A 16,732-nucleotide genomic window follows, 5' to 3' on the forward strand; every position below is an offset into this window, starting at 1 on the left:
CCCATCGCTCCCCAAAGCTCCCTCAAAGGAGGGTGTAGCCGGGGGTGTTTGGGTTCTTCTCCCAAGGAACAGGCCATGGGACGAGAGGAAACGGCCTCACGTTGCCCCAGGGGAGGTTTAGAGTGGAAATTGGGAGAAATTTCCTCACAGAAAGGGCTGTCAAACATGGGAACAGGCTGCCCAGGGCCGTGCTGGAGTCGCCAGTCCTGGAGGGATTTGGGAAAATGTATTTTTCCCTGAGGGAAAAGCGATCAGAGCTGGCAGAGTCCCCCCACTTTCAACCCAGCGAGGCCCGGGGGCAGGAATAAGGCCTTGAACTGAGAACAATCTGGATTTATTGGTGCAAATGTGAGAGCTCAGGGTGAGGGGAAATATTCACAAGGGCTGGGAGGAAGGTGTCCCAGCTGAAGGGGGGCACACAGCCAGCACCCCCCTGCCCCACGGGCTCCCGCTGCAGCGTTCCCCTCGGGAGCTCAGTCCTCGTGGATGTTGAAAAGCTTCGCCACTTCGTTGAGATCCTCATGCTCCTCCCCATCCTTGATGATCTGGAGAGAGGAAGGAGGCATTAAACCTGCCCTGACCAGAAACAGCCACTGCTGCCAGACTGTCCCTGTGGGCACCAGCAAGGGGAGGGATTCCTTAGACCCTCTCTGGAGCTGGTGACAACTTGGGGTCCTCAGGCTGTCCCCACCACAGCACCAGCACCTACTGCAGCCACAGCCCCAGGGGAGCCTGAAACACAGCGTTGTCTGGTGACAGCCATGGCTGGAGTTAAACCCCACCTCCCTGTCCCTGTCCCTGCTGTCTGGGTTCCCCTTCACAGCTGGGGACAAGGAGCGTCCTCCGAAAGTGACTCCTCTCAGCTCTGAGGAGATGAGCTGGTCTCTGAGCACTCGCTCAGAGGAGCCGCTGTGAGGGGCTCAACCCCCCCGTCTGGCTTTTGGGCAACGAGAGCGAGAGGCCCAGGAGCCCGTAGGAACTTGGCTTGGGTGGAAGGAAGGGAAGGATCGATCTCTCCTGGGGATGGGAGAAGGAATGGGTTTAAACTGCATTTGGAAAGGTTTAGAGTAGATACCGAAGGGAACTTCCAACATTAATGTGGTTCATTTTGGGCCGGATCACCCGGGGACAGTGTGGTAACTACTGAAATTCTCCAAAGATGTTAAAATAACGACCTAAGTGCAGCTGCTCTTACCTTGGAGGATGGAGACAGACTATGGGGGATGGAGACAGACTAAGCCCCTACTCAAGGCTGCTTCTAACCCTGACTTTTTGTGGCTGTGCATCTAGGATGACAGATGTTTAAGACTGTTTTAGACACTTGTACATGAGACAAAGTAGCACAAAAATAGGACATTTCACTCTGATGCCCCCTCACGTGTGGTTCTTCCCTGTACTTACTACAGACCTGAAATTTCAGCCATGCAAAGGCAAGGCTTGTAGAATAAACCTAATTCCAGTTGTTTCTGTAAGAATTTTGAGCAAACATGGGACAGGGCTGCCAGTGGATATCACACAGCTCTGCTCCAGACACAGCATCTGCATCAAGTTATCCTCATTTTAAATTGGTGGATTGATTTTTCCACAAGAAAAATCCCCAATCTTAGGCAGCCTCACCCTTCAGTAAACTAGTGCTGTACTAACCTTCCGAGCAATGGGCATCCTGTTGAAGATGTTCCACAACACGATTCCTACCACAACTTTATCCCTGAGGTAGAAAATGACGCCTTTGCCATAATCTTCTCCTGGCTTTGGAACCTGAGGCGTCGGCGAAGAGCTTGGAGCGATGCGAACTTCTGAGGCTTCTGCTTCTGTTTCACTCTCTGATCGAATACCAGTCCCTAGGGCAAAGACAAGGGATATCAGCCATCCAGGGCGCAGAAAAGTGGCAGGATTTGCCTCTGATGGCAGAAGCAGCCTGAAGAGTGAGGCTCTTGAAGAGATTGAGGGGTTTGTCTTCAAGTTGTGTCCAGCAGAAGTTAAGTTTCAGCAGCACAAGAACGAAGCAACGCCAATGTGAAGCACAACTCTGAAAGTTCCCACCCTCCACCACCAACTGCGACAGACAGAACAGTCTCCTTCCAGGCAGCACACACTAAATAAATATTCTGAGATCCCCACGATCTCTTTCATGCAAAACCTGACCATTGTATTGCCATGGAGGAAATTAGGCTTCACTGGGAAAAAAAAAACCACAAACGTTTAGTTTTGGTAAATGGGTTACACAATGTCTCCTTGGAGGAATGTTATGTTTTAACCCCCTTTTAATGTCAAAACCAGCCTTTAAAGCTAGAAAAGTAAACATTGGTGTCTTAGTGCTCTGCACCGAGGTCAGACTGATGCTACAGGAGACAGAGAACCCTCCCGGGCACAACGACAGCCCTACCTGACTGCTCCGTGGCACTTTTCGGGGTGTCTTTTGCTGTTGCTTTAGCAAAAACTCCAACCGTTGGCAAACTACTGTCAACGAGGCCGATGGCTTCGTACCCTACGTTGGGGCCCAGATCGCTCCTGGGAATGAAGAAGAAAAAGACAGTCTTTTGTAGCATCAGAGACAAACACAAAGCAATTCCATCGGCCCCAGGTCCTTAACGACAGCACAGTGTGAGACAGGTCATGGACACAGGAGAAATCACACACATCACTCCCTTCTGCGTACATTAGGGTGGAGCAAGGACTAAGATACAGCAAGGCCAAGGCCATCAGCTTCAGGAGAAACCAGTTCGATGAACAAAAGCTGAAAAAACCTAAGGCCTGCTCCCTTGAAGGAGGCTGCGTGGCATCCCAGAGCTGCGTGTGTCTCAACTCATTCAGAGGTCACCATCTGACCCCACCACGCAAACGCGAGGAGCGGGACACAATGACAACACGTCAGAAATAACTATTTTCAAGGGGCCTTCTCCAAGAAAAGTAAAGCTCCTTTCCCCACATTTAAATTCCTGCTAACTTTATCTTAACTTCTGACCATGAGCTTACAGGCTTTGGGAGGGTTTTTTGTACGTGTGTACGTTATTTTCTGTTTGTTTGGGGGGTTTTGTGTTTTGTTTTAAAAAGAACTGCAGAAAGATACAGCAGAAATGCCCATTTTCTCTGGAAAACAACAAACTTTCATGTACGCAGTGACGTGTTGCTACTAAAGCACCAGTTCAGCTCATCAGCAAAGGCGCAACACGACTGAAACCAAGAGGCTGTGCTGGGGAACTACAGAGGATGGCAACAGAAAAGCTGCTGCTAAGCTCAGCCTGCAGACCAGCCTGCTCTGAGGAAAGGGGCTACTCTTTATCGCTGCTTCCTTCACGGAACGGGACTCGTTCAGGGAGAAACTGGGATCTGCCGGAAGGAAAACCATGTCAGAGAGGTGGGGGCAGAGCAGTGGACGCTGAAACGCCTCCCCATTCCCTGGGCTCCTGGGAACAAGCAGCTGCACGAGGTGTTTGCTGAAATTTCACTGTGCCCAGGGAACAGAAACCTTCACCAGGTGCATCTCGTCACAGCTCCCTCAGCGGGGCCGAATAAGAAATGCCAAAGGGAGGAATCAGCATTACCAGAACATGGACTGGTGCCAGTAGGGCTTCGCAGCTCCCGTCATGTTTTCTCCAGCGAGTCTCCCGCTCACCACGGCGTGGTCGTGGTGCTCCACACGTCTCCTACCCAGTTTGATATCATAGAAACAAGCAGCGTCCCCTGCCTTGAAGAGAATCATCCAGTGAGGACTGAACGCTGACACTGAGAGCTCCCGTTAATGCACAAACAAAAGGCACTGGGATGAGAACCAAGGGGAACCATCAACTCAGTTTTTGTGACAAACCCCAAACACCACTGTGCCTCATCCCACTGCCCGGGCTACCCAAGTCCCAGCTTCTCAGCACTTTTCACCGATCTTTGGAAAAGTAAGACAGCATCGGGTACGTTTTCCCAGAGGAATCCAAGTCTCGACTCCCACCAAAGGGACTCTTTCACCCCAGAGTAACCTGGGTTATCTCTAGGTTACCCCGACTCCTCTTACACAGCATAAATCCTCGAACCCTCGCGCAGCCGTTGCCACAGCAACAGAGCGTGCCGCGGTGCGTGACAGACCCCGCGGCTGCCAGCCGGAGCTGCGCTACAATCGGCCTCGATACTTGCTATTTTTTGCCCCATTCACCTCATCGATATCTACCAACTCCCGTAACTGTGTGTTCCGAGGGCATCAGCGTGACCAGCAGGGAGAGGACTCCCCTGTGGGTACTCACCACCCAGATGTTGGAGCGTGCCTGCAGCTCCGCGTTCACCCGGAACCCCCCGAAGTCCGAGTCCACCTCCAGCCCAGCGGACTTGGCCAATTCCACGTTGGGCTCCAGCCCTACCGCAGCCACAATGTGATCCGTCTCCACCTGTTTGGGAATTCATCGTTATTACCTTCATCCTCTGGGTGCCCCTGAAAACTTCACCCTCTCCCTGCTTTTGGATTTACCTTTCGGCCGTCTTTCAGCTTAATCAGCAGCCGCTTGCCAGAGACAGAGACGGACTTGACCACAGCGTTAGGCATGACATTGACACCCTCTGGAAATAAACACAGGAGAATGAACTGCTTGTGCAGGGGCAGAGATTCCGGCCGAAGCAGGAATCGTTGGTGCCGCTGGGCAGAGCAGGGGCTGCTGAGGAACCAAGGGAGAGGCCACCCTATCTTTGCTGCAGGTGCCAGTGGTTCTGGGCGAAGCAGCAGGAGAAAGAAACCCAGCTAAAGAGTTGGAAAAAGCTACTTAAATGATAACCAAAACTACATGTGCCATATGATGACAAGGTCACATCCAGAACTGCCCCAGACAGGTTCTCAGGCACTAAGGACACTCAATTACCTGTTGCTCTGGCACAGCCAGACCCAAGGGTGTGATAAGACAAATTCCATGAACAAAAGACAGTAACTCAGGCCCATGGTTATCTATCTGCAGCCCAAACTGCAGCCCTCCCCCCTCTGCCCACTCTCCACCTTCCACTGCACAGGAGCATCCTCCGCACTTACTACAGTGAATGGGAAAAAGCTGTCTCTGATCTCACTGACTTTATCCACCAAACACCAGGGCAGTGTGTGCACGAGGTGTGGGGCTACACGACCCTTCTCTCTAGGTCACTCCTGGACGACTCCATTGGGCTGTCAGAAGTAACGTTATTCGAGGTTAGAGCACCCCAAAGAGGAGAACAGGCAGTTCTGGAGAGCTCATGCTCTGAGAGCACCCCAAAGAGGAGAGCAGGCAGTTATCGTGTGACAACTCCGGTCCCAGATTGCAGGGGCTGTTAAAGTAACTCGCAGTACGGCAGTAGGGATCACTCCCTGCCAGAACAGCCAGAGGGAAAGTCTCACTGGTGTCAGAATGCAGACTTGTCCAGCTCTCCCAGAGGAGCTGCTGAGAAGGCAGACTCGCAGCAGCTCTGTGCTACCCAAGCAGCTCATCCTGTCCTGCTCCTGGACCACCTTGCGAGGGCCCTGGTCTTCCCGGGGCTCCCCTCACACAACCAGAGCTGCCTTTCACCAGGAGGAACCACACCACAGCTCTGCCCCTCGCAGGGGAGGAGCACCGAAGCGCAGCTTCACCTTTTCTGACTTTCTCCGTGGTCCAGTTGCTCAGATATTCAGGCAAGACTTTGCCCATATTGCCGTTCTCTGGGAAGAGCTGGATCACCTCCAGGCCCCTGGTTCGTGCTGGAAGGAAAGCACAGAGCAGGCTTCTTACAACCCAGGGATAAAGAGCAGCAGCACAGACTTTGGGACATGAGCATGCTTTACTTTACACGAGGAGCTTGACAGAAGTTTCCAAAACTGTGAGTTCTGGCCCTCAGATTTTCCACAGGAGTGACAAAGTGAGTGGCCACCACTTCACGCACACCTGCAAACTCCACAATATCAGAGAGCAGGCTTTTCCCCAAAATACTAAGCATTTTACTTAAAACTTCCCTTATTAGAAAATTTACCATAAAATTACTACTCAAAAAGCTGCACACACTTGACAGTAGGAATCCAGTTGTTCACAACCTCTTTGGCATATTAGTTTCAGGGTAACTTTTAGCACTGAGAGAGCAAATGTAACTTTTTCCAGGGTGGAATGACTTTGCATCCCGCAGAGCTTCCAGGGACCCCAACACACAGGACCCGGTGTGGTCAGGCCACACAGCCAGCAAAGCACCCGGGCATTGTGGGGTTATTTCAGGCAAACCACAAGTCTCTGCACAAACTCAGCAGTTGGGGAATGCAGAGGAAGTTTCTGGTGCCACGGGCTGCTCCCATTCAATGGCTATCGCTTCTGCTCAGGTGCCAGCAGGAGAACTCACCTCTTCTCCCCAGAGCACAGGCCAGCTCGCTGCCGAGAAAACCACCACCGATAATCGTGATGGACTTGACTTCTCTTGAGATCTTCTCCAGACTTTTGAAGTCCTCAATCTGAAAGAAGATTTATTCCCATTTCAAACAGGCCTGGCAGGCAGAAGATATTTTTCTCCAATTTCTCCCTTTGAAATAAGAGCGACTCTCCCCAGCCTAGAAAGGGAAACACGTTTCTCCTTCCTCCTGTTCATCCATTGCACAGAAAAACCTCAAGCTTCCTAACATTTGCGCGAGTGCTTCTCTGTCCAGGCAATCTCAGAGCCCTGCATTTTCCCCTAACTTTCAAGAAAAATGAAATTTCTGGACACAAACGTGTTACAGCACATACTGAGAGTACTACAGGGATGGCACAGCTCACGTCACCCATCTGTCCCCTCCTGCAGCTGAGGGGAGCAGCCCTGAGGAGAAGCCCAGCACCAGCAGAAAGGTCCAAAGGCTTCTTATTCCCCATTCCCTCCCTGCCCTACACTGAGGAGAAGGCCCCACACCTGTTCTAACCCCATGTGTCCAAGAAAGTGTAGTATGTCAACAAAAACCAACTCTGCAGCAAAAATCAGAGGGGCATTGACTGACTTCCATGTCTTTTACTCCCTTTGTCCCAAGGCACAGGATGAAGGTGAAGAAATGCCATGAAGAAGGCACGGATATCAGATTATTGGCTCATTGGAAAACTATCTAAGCCAACCCAAGGGCTAACGTGAATGTTTAACTTCCTACTGAGTGTGAAAATCAGATTATTGGTTCATCAGAAAAACTACCTAAGCCAATCCAAGGGGTAACATGAACATTTAACTTCACACTGAGCATGGCTATCATATTATTATTTCATCAGAAAACTACTGAAGCCAATCCAGGAGCTGACATAAACACTCAACTTCACACTCAGCTAAAATTCCAGAGCCTGGGAGCAGTCCCTGTCCTGGCTGAGGCCCCAGTGCTGGACTGTGTCACACACTAAGAAGTGTGGGGCTGGAGCACTGAGCTTCCTGCCTCGACACGTGGCCCCCCAGGCACACACTGCTTGCACTCCAGACCGACTGGCAGAGCTTACTGTGTCCTGTTTTTAAAAGGCCTGGAAGGTGCAGCAAAGTCATACAAAAGGGAAACTAAAAAAAAAACCCCAATAGTCACACATTATTACAGCTCTAGGCCTGAGACAAGCAGATGAATGGCCTAATAGACCCTGCCCTGTTTACCTGCCTGGGGAAAAGGAATAAATAGCCAACAGGCTCCTGGTTACCCCCCGAGGGTGGCAGCTGCCAAGGAAAGGCTGTCCCGGACCCAAAGCAGAGAGTTAAAAAGCTGGAAATAGCAGCAGTGGCTCTGGTTGTTTCCAGCCTCCCCCCAGGACCAGCAGCTCCCGGAGATTACCTTTCGGAACAGCGTCAGCCTCTGCTGTACTTCTTTTCCTGCTCTTTCAATGGCAGGTAAGTTCCTTGGAGAACCACCTGAGGACAAGGGCAGAAAGAGAAAGACTAATGGCACCACGGCGTGTCGCTGGCTACCCAGAGAGTGCAAAGCTGTCTTTAGTCCGGACTGTGCTCTCCAAACTGTTACAATACGCTCTGTTCCCTGCTGCTGTCTGGGTTTTTAACATGAAAGATCTTCTGTGTGAGCAGCAGGTGACCCAACAGCCACCCAGGAGAGAAAGATCTAACACTCCACACCTTGCTCTGCTGACCAGAGACAGCCAGTCCCACCCGAACCACAAGGTCTAACCCTGCAGAACTGCCAGGGAGATGCTGGAGCCGTGCTCTGCCCAAGTGAGAGCTGGTGGTTCTGCTTCCTGATGCTACGCGCAGGATTTGAAGCGGTTGGTCTGTGCAGGAGCTACTGGGGAGTCCCCTTTTCCTCCTTCCCTGCCCATTTACACAGGGCAAAACTTTGAATGAGAAGCTGGCTGACGTGAGGGAGGTGAAACCCCCAACGGCACGGCTGTCTGTGTGACTGTTCTTTGTGTGACAGCTCTGCCAAGCGTCTGACACATACAGCAGAAACTTCCTTGTCAAATAAATGCCACAAACAAAAAGCCTGTCACAAGACAAAGAGAAAAAACCCAACGACTTACCGGTGGCGATTAGACACTTGTCATAGGATATCTGGGTACCATCACTGAGCTTCACTGTGTTGCCTCTAACATCCATATGCACGACCTGCAAAATTAAACAAGCCACAGAGCTCCAGCCTCCATGCGCTGCAGGCCATTTGAGGCAAACTATTGATCTGGGAAGCAAACTTGGAAGTAACATTTTCCCATCTCTATGCTGGGGGGAAGGGAGAAGCCTGGAAGTAGGAATTGAGACAACTTTATCACAGATCACGCTGATCTCCCCAGGATCTGAGCCTAAAGAATGGACTCAGACACCAGCCGTAGCTCAGCACTAAGAGGAGTCACTGAAATCTTATTTTAAAAACATATAACAAACTGAGGAAGGAAATATATTAGAAGCCTCGTGTAGCTCAGCACTGAGAGGAGTCACTGAAATCTCAATTTAAAAACATAAAAAACTGAGGAAGGAAATATATTAGAAGCCTCACATAAACTTTGCCACCTCCCTGCTGCTTCTGGACGATGCTTTTGCTCACATTATAACCCCCTACTCAGATGACTCCTCTCCCACCTCGCCCCCTGAGCGATCACAGCCCAGTTCCCATTTTGTCACACTGTCACTAAGCTCTACGGATTCTTATCCCTCCCCCAAACTCTAGACTTGCTATTCTCCCCTCAGCTCACCACCATTCCTCGTAGCTTCTCCCGTTATCAATCCTCACTCGCGCTGTCCTTACGATGAGTGCAGTCCCTGCTTCCTCCCATATGCTTTTCCCAAACTCACACACCTCCTCCTCCTCGGCCAGCCCCCGGCCCCACCACCCACAGCCGCTGGGCTCCAGCCTCCAGCTGGGCTCTGCTCGGGAAGAACCGTATGATGCCAGACCAGCAGCGAGAGCCGTACCCACCTTCTTGCCACAGAGAACAGCTACTCCCCCATTTTCTACAAAAGGCAGGTCTCGGACAGGCACGTAGAATGACGGCGGCTGGAAATAGATACTGAAAAAAGCTCCATTATCAAATGGGTTCTGCTTCCTCTGTGACACCAGCTGTTCAGCAGGTACCAGTGACACAAGGATAACTCTGTGCACCTGTAACTAGCTCCAGAGTTCTTACTGATCTATTTCTAAGAATTAGGGTCTTCACACTGTTGAAGTTCAAGGGTTTAGAACAGTAAGGCTTTATCGCAAAAGTCACAAGAATCAAGTATGACCCAGGAGCTCTGCTCTAAACCCCCACCTTTACTATTAACGCATTTCATGGGATTTCTGCCAGCGGTGGTGGATGTCTGAGGGAACTGCAGTGAGATCCAAGAGGTACGAAGCACAGAGCTAACACCGCCCAGGCCCCGCACACAGCGCATTGCTGTCCCCTCTCCTGACAGCCCAGTGACAACACACACACACACACACACCCCTGGGCTCCCTTCACCCAGAAATGTACCCAGCGGTTTGTCCACGCAGCACCCGGGCCCTCCAGAGCAGCAGCTCTCACTAGAGCAGTTGGATCATGGTCAGCTTTTCATTGAGCCCTCCAGAGCTCTGCAGCAGCTCTCACTCGAGCAGTTGGATCATGGTCAGCTTTTCATTAGACTCTCTCCTTCAGCCCTGCTGCCCACACGGACACCTACCTCCTCTCCTTGCCATTCCACTGCTTGAACCGCAGCGTCTCTGTCACATGGGGATCATCGGAAAACCACAGTTCTTTGGAGAGAGGCGGACGCATGTAGGGCAGGGCAGGATCTTCGGACACGATCAGCACCTTTAATTGGTCATTAAACACGTCAGCTGTGCCGATGCTGGGCAAACGGCAAAACACAGGCCAGAGGCTCAGGGGCCAGCCCAGCTCAGCCCCCAGCCATGCTCTACAGGCTCTTACCCGGGCACCAGGGTCACGAGCCCGAATGGATCTGGCAGCAGCAAAAGCAGCCGTTCCTCCACCGATCAGCAGGAAAGGAACGTGGGACGGGACCTCGGGGCGAGCCCCTGGAGCTGCAGGTGACAGATGGGACAGCTTAGGGCAAACCCAGCCCAGAAACCGGCCCCAAGAACGGAGTGTAGCACCAGAGGCCTTTCACACACAGACTTCCTTCAGCAAATCACCCTTGGAATACCTTCTCCTTCCCTCTGCTCCACCCAAAGCTGCCTCCCTGCATGCATCAAACCGTCACATTTCAGCAGGTTATTTTTTCTAAGCTGGATGGCAATGGCAGAGTTTTGGAACAGGAAAGACTGTCGCTATTACGTTTGCACAGCTGGGTGAAGTGGGTGCAAAATTGAAGACCCACAAAGTTAACTTCCAGCATTCAATACACAGCTTCAGAAGCTTCATGTAGGACCAGGACATACCCTGTAGAGCAGATTCAGGACAGCAAAAACACGCTCAGCCTCCGCTCTGGCCAAACAAAGCACCAGAGACCTCACGTTGGGGTTTGGTTTTTTTTGCTAGGCCAGCAAGAGGGACACAGCCAAAGGATCATTCAAAACACCAGGAGAGGAGATGTGGCCTGGGTGTCGTTCAAACCAGAAAGCAATTTTCAAAATTATTTGGAAAATAGGAACTGCAGTGTTTGATTTAGCTGCGTGTCATCTCTAAGAACACAAATCAACTTGTGAGCGAGACCAAAACTCTGCACCGGCCATTCAGCGAGCGCTTTATAAGAAAGTAAAGTTCCCTAAAGTGCTAAAGCCCATTTTTGTGTAATTGCATTCTGAAAGGAGACCAACTTTTGAGTTCCCACCAGAATGCATTTCCTCCCACATGCAGGTCCTGTTTCTAAGCAACATGGGGTTAAACCATAAGTAGGAATAAAGCAGTCAGTTAAATATTACCATCAAGACTCACCTCTCGTGCCCCGAGAAGCAGCATCTGTACCTGGAAGAGAAGACACGGGTTACTCAGCGAAGTGCAGCCCAGCAAGGACCGTGGTGCAGGCTGAAACCAGGAGGCCACGGGATTAACTCCACTAAACAGGGACCAATCCTCCAGAAACACACACCTACTGAGATCTCAGCATTGAGGCTGTTCTCTCTGCTCCCCAGCCCCAGCCCTGACAAGCAGCACCATCCTCTCCCTCCAAGCAATCACTTTTCTGTCCTGTCTGCAGGACATCCTGTTGGTTTCCCAGAGAAGTGACACAACACACCCAGTCTTCTATGAGCTAAAGCCAATCAGTAGGAAATAAATCCTCCTTTGGCTGAGCAGTTCAATTTGAGATTTTGTGCATTAAGAGACCTTTGAGGAGCAACCTGTGGTACCACAGACAGCCTGCAAAGGATCAAGAGCCTCACCAATTGACCCCATTCTTCCCTTTACTTCTCGCATGCCCAGGGAGAGGATTTGGTGCTGGCAGATCACATCATCCCTTTGGAACCACAGGGCCTTTGCCAGGCTGGGTAAGGACAGAAGCCAAAAGCAGGGCTAACTCTTCTCTCCTCTTATCACAGGAGGCATAAACGGCAGGAAGGAACCCCGAGAGACAACCTACTTTGTCCTCACAATTATCTGTAAAACAGAGCCTTGGTCTGGGGTCATGGAATGCTCCCACCAGCCCCTGTGCTGGGAAGACACAGGAGCTCACAAACAGCAGAACACCCCGGAGGTGACAATGCTGTGACGGGGCAGCTCACGCTTTCAGAAGGGCTCTGTTCCATTTGCTTTAGAGGTCTCAGGTTAGCAGCTTATGAAAACCAGGCCCAAGCCTAGAACCAGCAGGGTAGTACCCACCAGGAGATGATTCACTTTCTTGAGATCGCGTAGTTATTGTCGAGACACGGCTGGTGAACCGCTCCTTGTTGTCTCTCAGTGATTTGTACACCTGGAGACAGAGGAGGAGACATTTACCTGGTGCACCGTACAGCAGCAAGGCACCGTTCTGCCTCCACCCCCAACAGCCTTTTGTCTGCCCTGCTGGCTCAGGACAGCCATCTGCTTCTGACTAAACCACAGGGACCAAGATGTACCTCCCTGAAAAAAGTGCCCATAAAGGTATGTATGCTGAGCCACCAGAGGAGTGGCTCAGAAAACCATCTGCTCTACGAGTGGTGTGATGGACCTCTGCTGGCTGGTTGCCTTCCACAAGCAAGGGATCAACCTTTCTGCAGGTGTGTGGCCTCTGGGCTGCAGACCGGGCTCATGAGGAACCAGGTATAACCAAAAACATGCAAACAAAGCCCCAAAGGCTATTTGCAAGCTGTGCTGCGTGCTGGCACAACACAGGGCTGAAGAAAAGGAAGATAAATTAAAGGCAAAAAAGCAACTCCCGGCTTCCAAAGCCCAGAGCAGCTGGAGAGGAGCAGCCAACAACTTGAGTGGGGGTTTTAGGCCAGATGTTACGGTGAGCAGCGGTACCAGCCCTGACGCCAGCACCGCTCCTCCGCACGGGAACGGCCTTCAGCTGGAAGAGACTCCGTGTCTGAACACTCACCCTCTGGATATCCCTCTGGGAACCTCAGACACAGCATAAACACACTGCCTGGTCCGGGATACAATTTAGCAGTACGAACAAGGAGGGAACATCTTTTAAGATGTCCCTTTAACTTCCGAGAAAAAACGGTGACGTAGGGAAGCACAAGGCAGCGAGACCGCTGGAAGCAGGTCGTGGTACCATATTTTACCCCAGTTAATAAATAAGGGAAGCAAACAATTTTTTAAAGGCAAAACCTAGCCTTGCTAATAATCTCTGTCACATGTGCACCATGTTCACTTTCAGTGTGCATCGCTTACAAAAGGGAAAAAAACTTCTTGAGACAGTCTGGAGCACAAGTGTCTCTTCAATCACTGGATTTTGAATTGTGAAAGAATGTTAAAACTGGAACATTTCCAGCAAGAAACAAAAGCCTCAGAAACGTAAAGGCAGGGCAGGTACCGCCGCGGCTGGTGCCAAAGCAGTCCCTGTCAGCTCACCCAGCATTGTGACACCCAGACGGTGTCCAAACAGTTAATTCCTTCAGGGAACTGAAATCTCTTTTGCCCCCCAGACATTCTGCATTTCACCAGTCTCCACAGTAAGGTGGTTTCTGACACAGCAAATACTCTCCAAAAAGAATGGAGGGATTTAATGCCAGGCAGGAAAAGCAGCCCAGGAGACAGAGGCATACCCAGGGAGCTGACACAACGTCAAAACCAGCAGAAAACAAAAACTCCTCAGTGTTGAAAAGAATTGAGATATTTTTTAAGCCTTTTGCTAAAACATCTAAAAGTCAAGGTTAACAAAACTACCTCTGCTTTTGCAAGCAGAACCATGATGTTTTTAAGTGAGTGTGAAGGGCAGCACACAGCAAACTAAATCTGAGCCCTTAGTTAAAAAAAAGCTCATTATGTAAATGTAAAACATCAGGTCAGGTCTGCAGGAGAAATTTCCCCAAAGGGACAACACCAAGGTCTTTCCAGCCAGAACCACAGCCGGGTACTTTGCCAGGTCAGAGTGACATTTGCTTGCTCTTCTCTGAAGAAATCACAAAGTTAGACAAGTTTTGTTCTCTTGAATGCTTGTATTTAGTTGATTATTTCCTTTCCTTGTGTGCCAACGTTTCTGATCTCAGAATACACACGTTAATTAATTAGTGTCTTCCTGATGGTTATAAATGAAAGATGGCCGGGTTTGGTTTTAGATTCATTTAATGTGGAAAAGATAATTCTGATTTTCCCCACTAAGAACTCCCCTGTTTTAGAATATCAAATTTGTAAACTTAAATTATTTAACAGTGTCTCTTGAAACTGAATATCTGAGGCCAGGGGGAGGGGGCACAAAGATGGTTTAGTGCAAGTAAATGGCTAATTTGGGATGACATAGAGAACAGTGCCCTCCCCCCGCCCTCTCACCCAATTAAAACACATTTATTTAAGTCTTACATAAGCTCCAGTCCCAGTGACTGTTCCTCCTACAATTAAGTACAACAATAGGTTGCTGCCAGCTTTGCCAGGAACACCCGAAGACGTCAGGGATCTAGAAGGGCATCTTAGATGAGGACATTGCAAAACTGCAGGAGACGACAGGCAAGGAGAGAGGGAAAGAGCAGGGTGTTAGGAAGGACTCTTGATTAAACAGATCTTGGGAAAGGCAGAATGTGGGTTGTAATTTCAGTTACCTTCTTTGTCAAACAAAGGCACAGCAAAGAATATTTAAAGAGAACAGGAAAAGATTTTTCCTCCATGCACTGTTCTGATTTATTTATTTATTTTTATTTCCCAGGGGCCTTCTGCATGTGAAGAGATTCATTTGGAGAAAATCAGGACTTGGAACTTTTAATGAATGGGATCCTCTAAGAGAAAGAAGCAGAGATTTGTGTGAGGTAAATTCGGGACCCATCCACTCCCCGGTAACGCCGCTGCTCTTCAGCTGCCTGGGAAGGCCATTTACGCTCTAGGTTGGGCTGAAAAGCTTTATTCTTTTGAATCTTTGGTGCAGGACATAAATGCATGCTCACTGCTTGTGGGCTGCTTCTGTGTGCTTACACAGAACACTGCTGTTCTGAACTGAGATTTAGCAAAGAAGGGTTTATTTTGGTATTAAAAGTAGATACCATCCAGCTCCCCCCGAGCTGTATGCTGCTGTCACACAACAGACAGAGTGTGGTTGGGCATTGTATGTAAAAAAAAAAAAAAAAAAACCTAAAAGGATTTTCGTAGTTAAAACAAAAAACTAAAAGGTAACTGAAATTACAGTTAAAAAAAAAAAATCATCCTCAGAAGTGAATTTCCAGCCAGCTCCCCTTGAAGTTTTCTGAAGGAGGAAACAGCTAGAGATGAAAAGTTGGGAAAAGTCAGCTGAAGGAGAGCGAGCGTTGACGGGAGAGACGTGTTGCAGCTTCTGTCCCTGAGCTCCCCTCCTACTTACATAGACACCCGCGCCCAGGGTTGACAAGCCCACAACAAGGACAAGAGCAGAGCTCTCTCCTCTGCCCCCGGGCACCCCGGTGCCCGCCGCCCGGCTGCTCTGCGCCACCGCCGCCGGAACATTCCAGCGCCGCAACAAGTTGCCTGAGGAATACAATGTGTTAGAGGGGGGAAAAAAAGAAAACCCAAAAAAACCCCAACCAACACACACAAAAAGACTGTCAATACAAAGTTGTGGTTTGGAATTTAGAAACCAAGTCAAGAAGCTGCTCGTTTGAAACGCCCAGCACCACATCTGAGCGACGGCAGCGGGTTATTCACAGCCCCAGGCAGCGGTGGAGACAAAACCCTCTGGAGGATCAAAGGGACACCCACAAATGAACAGCAGAACATCCAGTGGGAAGCTGGAAAGCTGGTCTGGGGCCGAAGGAGCCCCCCGGGCGGGCAGTGCCGCCACAGAGCGACCAGGGACGGGCACCTACGGCTCCTCCGCTGCTCCGGAGCCCTTCGCCCGGCCCCGGCTGCACTTTGCTCCCCCCGGAGCCGGGGCCACCCTGGGCTCGTTAGGGCCGGGCCCTTCGCCACCCCTGCCCGTGCCACCGAGGGAGACCGGCTTCTGCGGAGGGAAGGGGCATCCCCGGGGAGAAGGGGCAGCAGGGTCTGTCCGTCCGGGGGGAACGGCTCCGGGCCGAGCGGCGGTACCGCGGGGTGCGGGCTTTTAACTGCAGCTTAATTAGACTCCCGCCTGTCTCAATGAGGTCTCTAAACGGAGCGGTGACGGCGATGGCTCCGAGCGCTACCTGTAGCCGAAGCTCCTCTGCAGAGCCCGCTCCTTCCTCCTCATCCTCCTCCTCCTCCGACCCGCTAACCCCCTTTGATCCCTTTGCCCAGCGCCGCCCGGTTGCGGTACAAACCCGCAGCGGCGCCGCCAGCACCCGAACGGGCACGGCGCTGCTAATTAGCTAATTACCCCTCCTCGCGCCCTCCGGCTCGCGCTTTCCCAAAATACACGAGTTTTCCCTCCCGTTCCCGGGGGCTGAGCCTCCCCCCGCCCCGGCTCCCCCCCAGCGCCCTTCTCCGGCGGCTGGCGGCGGAGCGGAGCCGCCCGGTCCCGGTGACCGGGGGCAGAGCAACCCCCCGCACCCGGAAAATGCCGCCGGAAGCGTTTTTTGTCTAATTACGCCAAATGACCTCCGCCTCCGGCAGTGCCCGCAGCCGCAGTCCGGCCGCCCTCCGCCCGCATAACGGGAGCCGAGAGCCCGGGACCGAGCTGCGGCTGGGGAAACCGGCGGCTCCCGACGGCGGCCCGTCCCCCCCGGTGGGAGGAAGCCAGCGGCGGGGACCGGCTCCCGCTGCTTTCACCGAGTCCCCCTCCCTTCCCCCCCGCACTCGGGCCTATTCCACCGGCAGGGCCCCGCCAGCCCTCCCGCCGCCGCACCGGGAGAGACCAGCCCCGCTGCCCGCCCCGACTGACCTGCGGCGGCCCC

General features: G+C 51.6%; 2 protein-coding genes across 3 annotated transcripts in view; one reads left to right on the top strand and one right to left on the bottom strand.

Annotated features, from left to right (window-relative positions):
* Positions 1 to 318: 318 nt before the first annotated feature.
* AIFM1 (apoptosis inducing factor, mitochondria associated 1) lies at positions 319 to 15,555 on the bottom strand. Of its 2 annotated transcripts, none has more exons than XM_014956024.1 (16): positions 15,247 to 15,555; positions 12,150 to 12,225; positions 11,253 to 11,282; positions 10,287 to 10,399; positions 10,039 to 10,169; positions 9,317 to 9,407; positions 8,427 to 8,511; positions 7,730 to 7,806; positions 6,307 to 6,415; positions 5,573 to 5,680; positions 4,454 to 4,542; positions 4,233 to 4,373; positions 3,546 to 3,688; positions 2,387 to 2,511; positions 1,645 to 1,841; positions 319 to 545 (listed from the first exon to the last, which is right to left on the bottom strand). In XM_014956024.1, exons 1-16 carry the CDS (start codon positions 15,538 to 15,540, stop codon positions 474 to 476), a joined length of 1,881 nt encoding a protein of 626 aa, XP_014811510.1. In that variant the 5' UTR covers positions 15,541 to 15,555; the 3' UTR covers positions 319 to 473. The 2 variants fall into 2 exon arrangements, with proteins under 2 accessions (XP_014811510.1, XP_014811509.1); XM_014956023.1 differs by having other exon boundaries at positions 12,135 to 12,225.
* A 759-nt stretch (positions 15,556 to 16,314) lies between these two features.
* The window catches only part of MARS2 (methionyl-tRNA synthetase 2, mitochondrial), a 5,039-nt gene continuing 4,621 nt past the window's right edge, over positions 16,315 to 16,732 (top strand). Inside the window, exon 1 of the mRNA XM_014956025.1 lies at positions 16,315 to 16,487. Coding sequence (XP_014811511.1) covers positions 16,432 to 16,487 — 56 coding nt within the window. The 5' untranslated portion in view covers positions 16,315 to 16,431. The remainder of the gene's footprint in view (positions 16,488 to 16,732) is intronic.

The sequence above is a fragment of the Calidris pugnax genome, unplaced genomic scaffold (genome assembly GCF_001431845.1).
Source record: "Calidris pugnax isolate Ruff unplaced genomic scaffold, ASM143184v1 scaffold281, whole genome shotgun sequence".
In the NCBI taxonomy this organism is placed as follows: domain Eukaryota; kingdom Metazoa; phylum Chordata; class Aves; order Charadriiformes; family Scolopacidae; genus Calidris; species Calidris pugnax.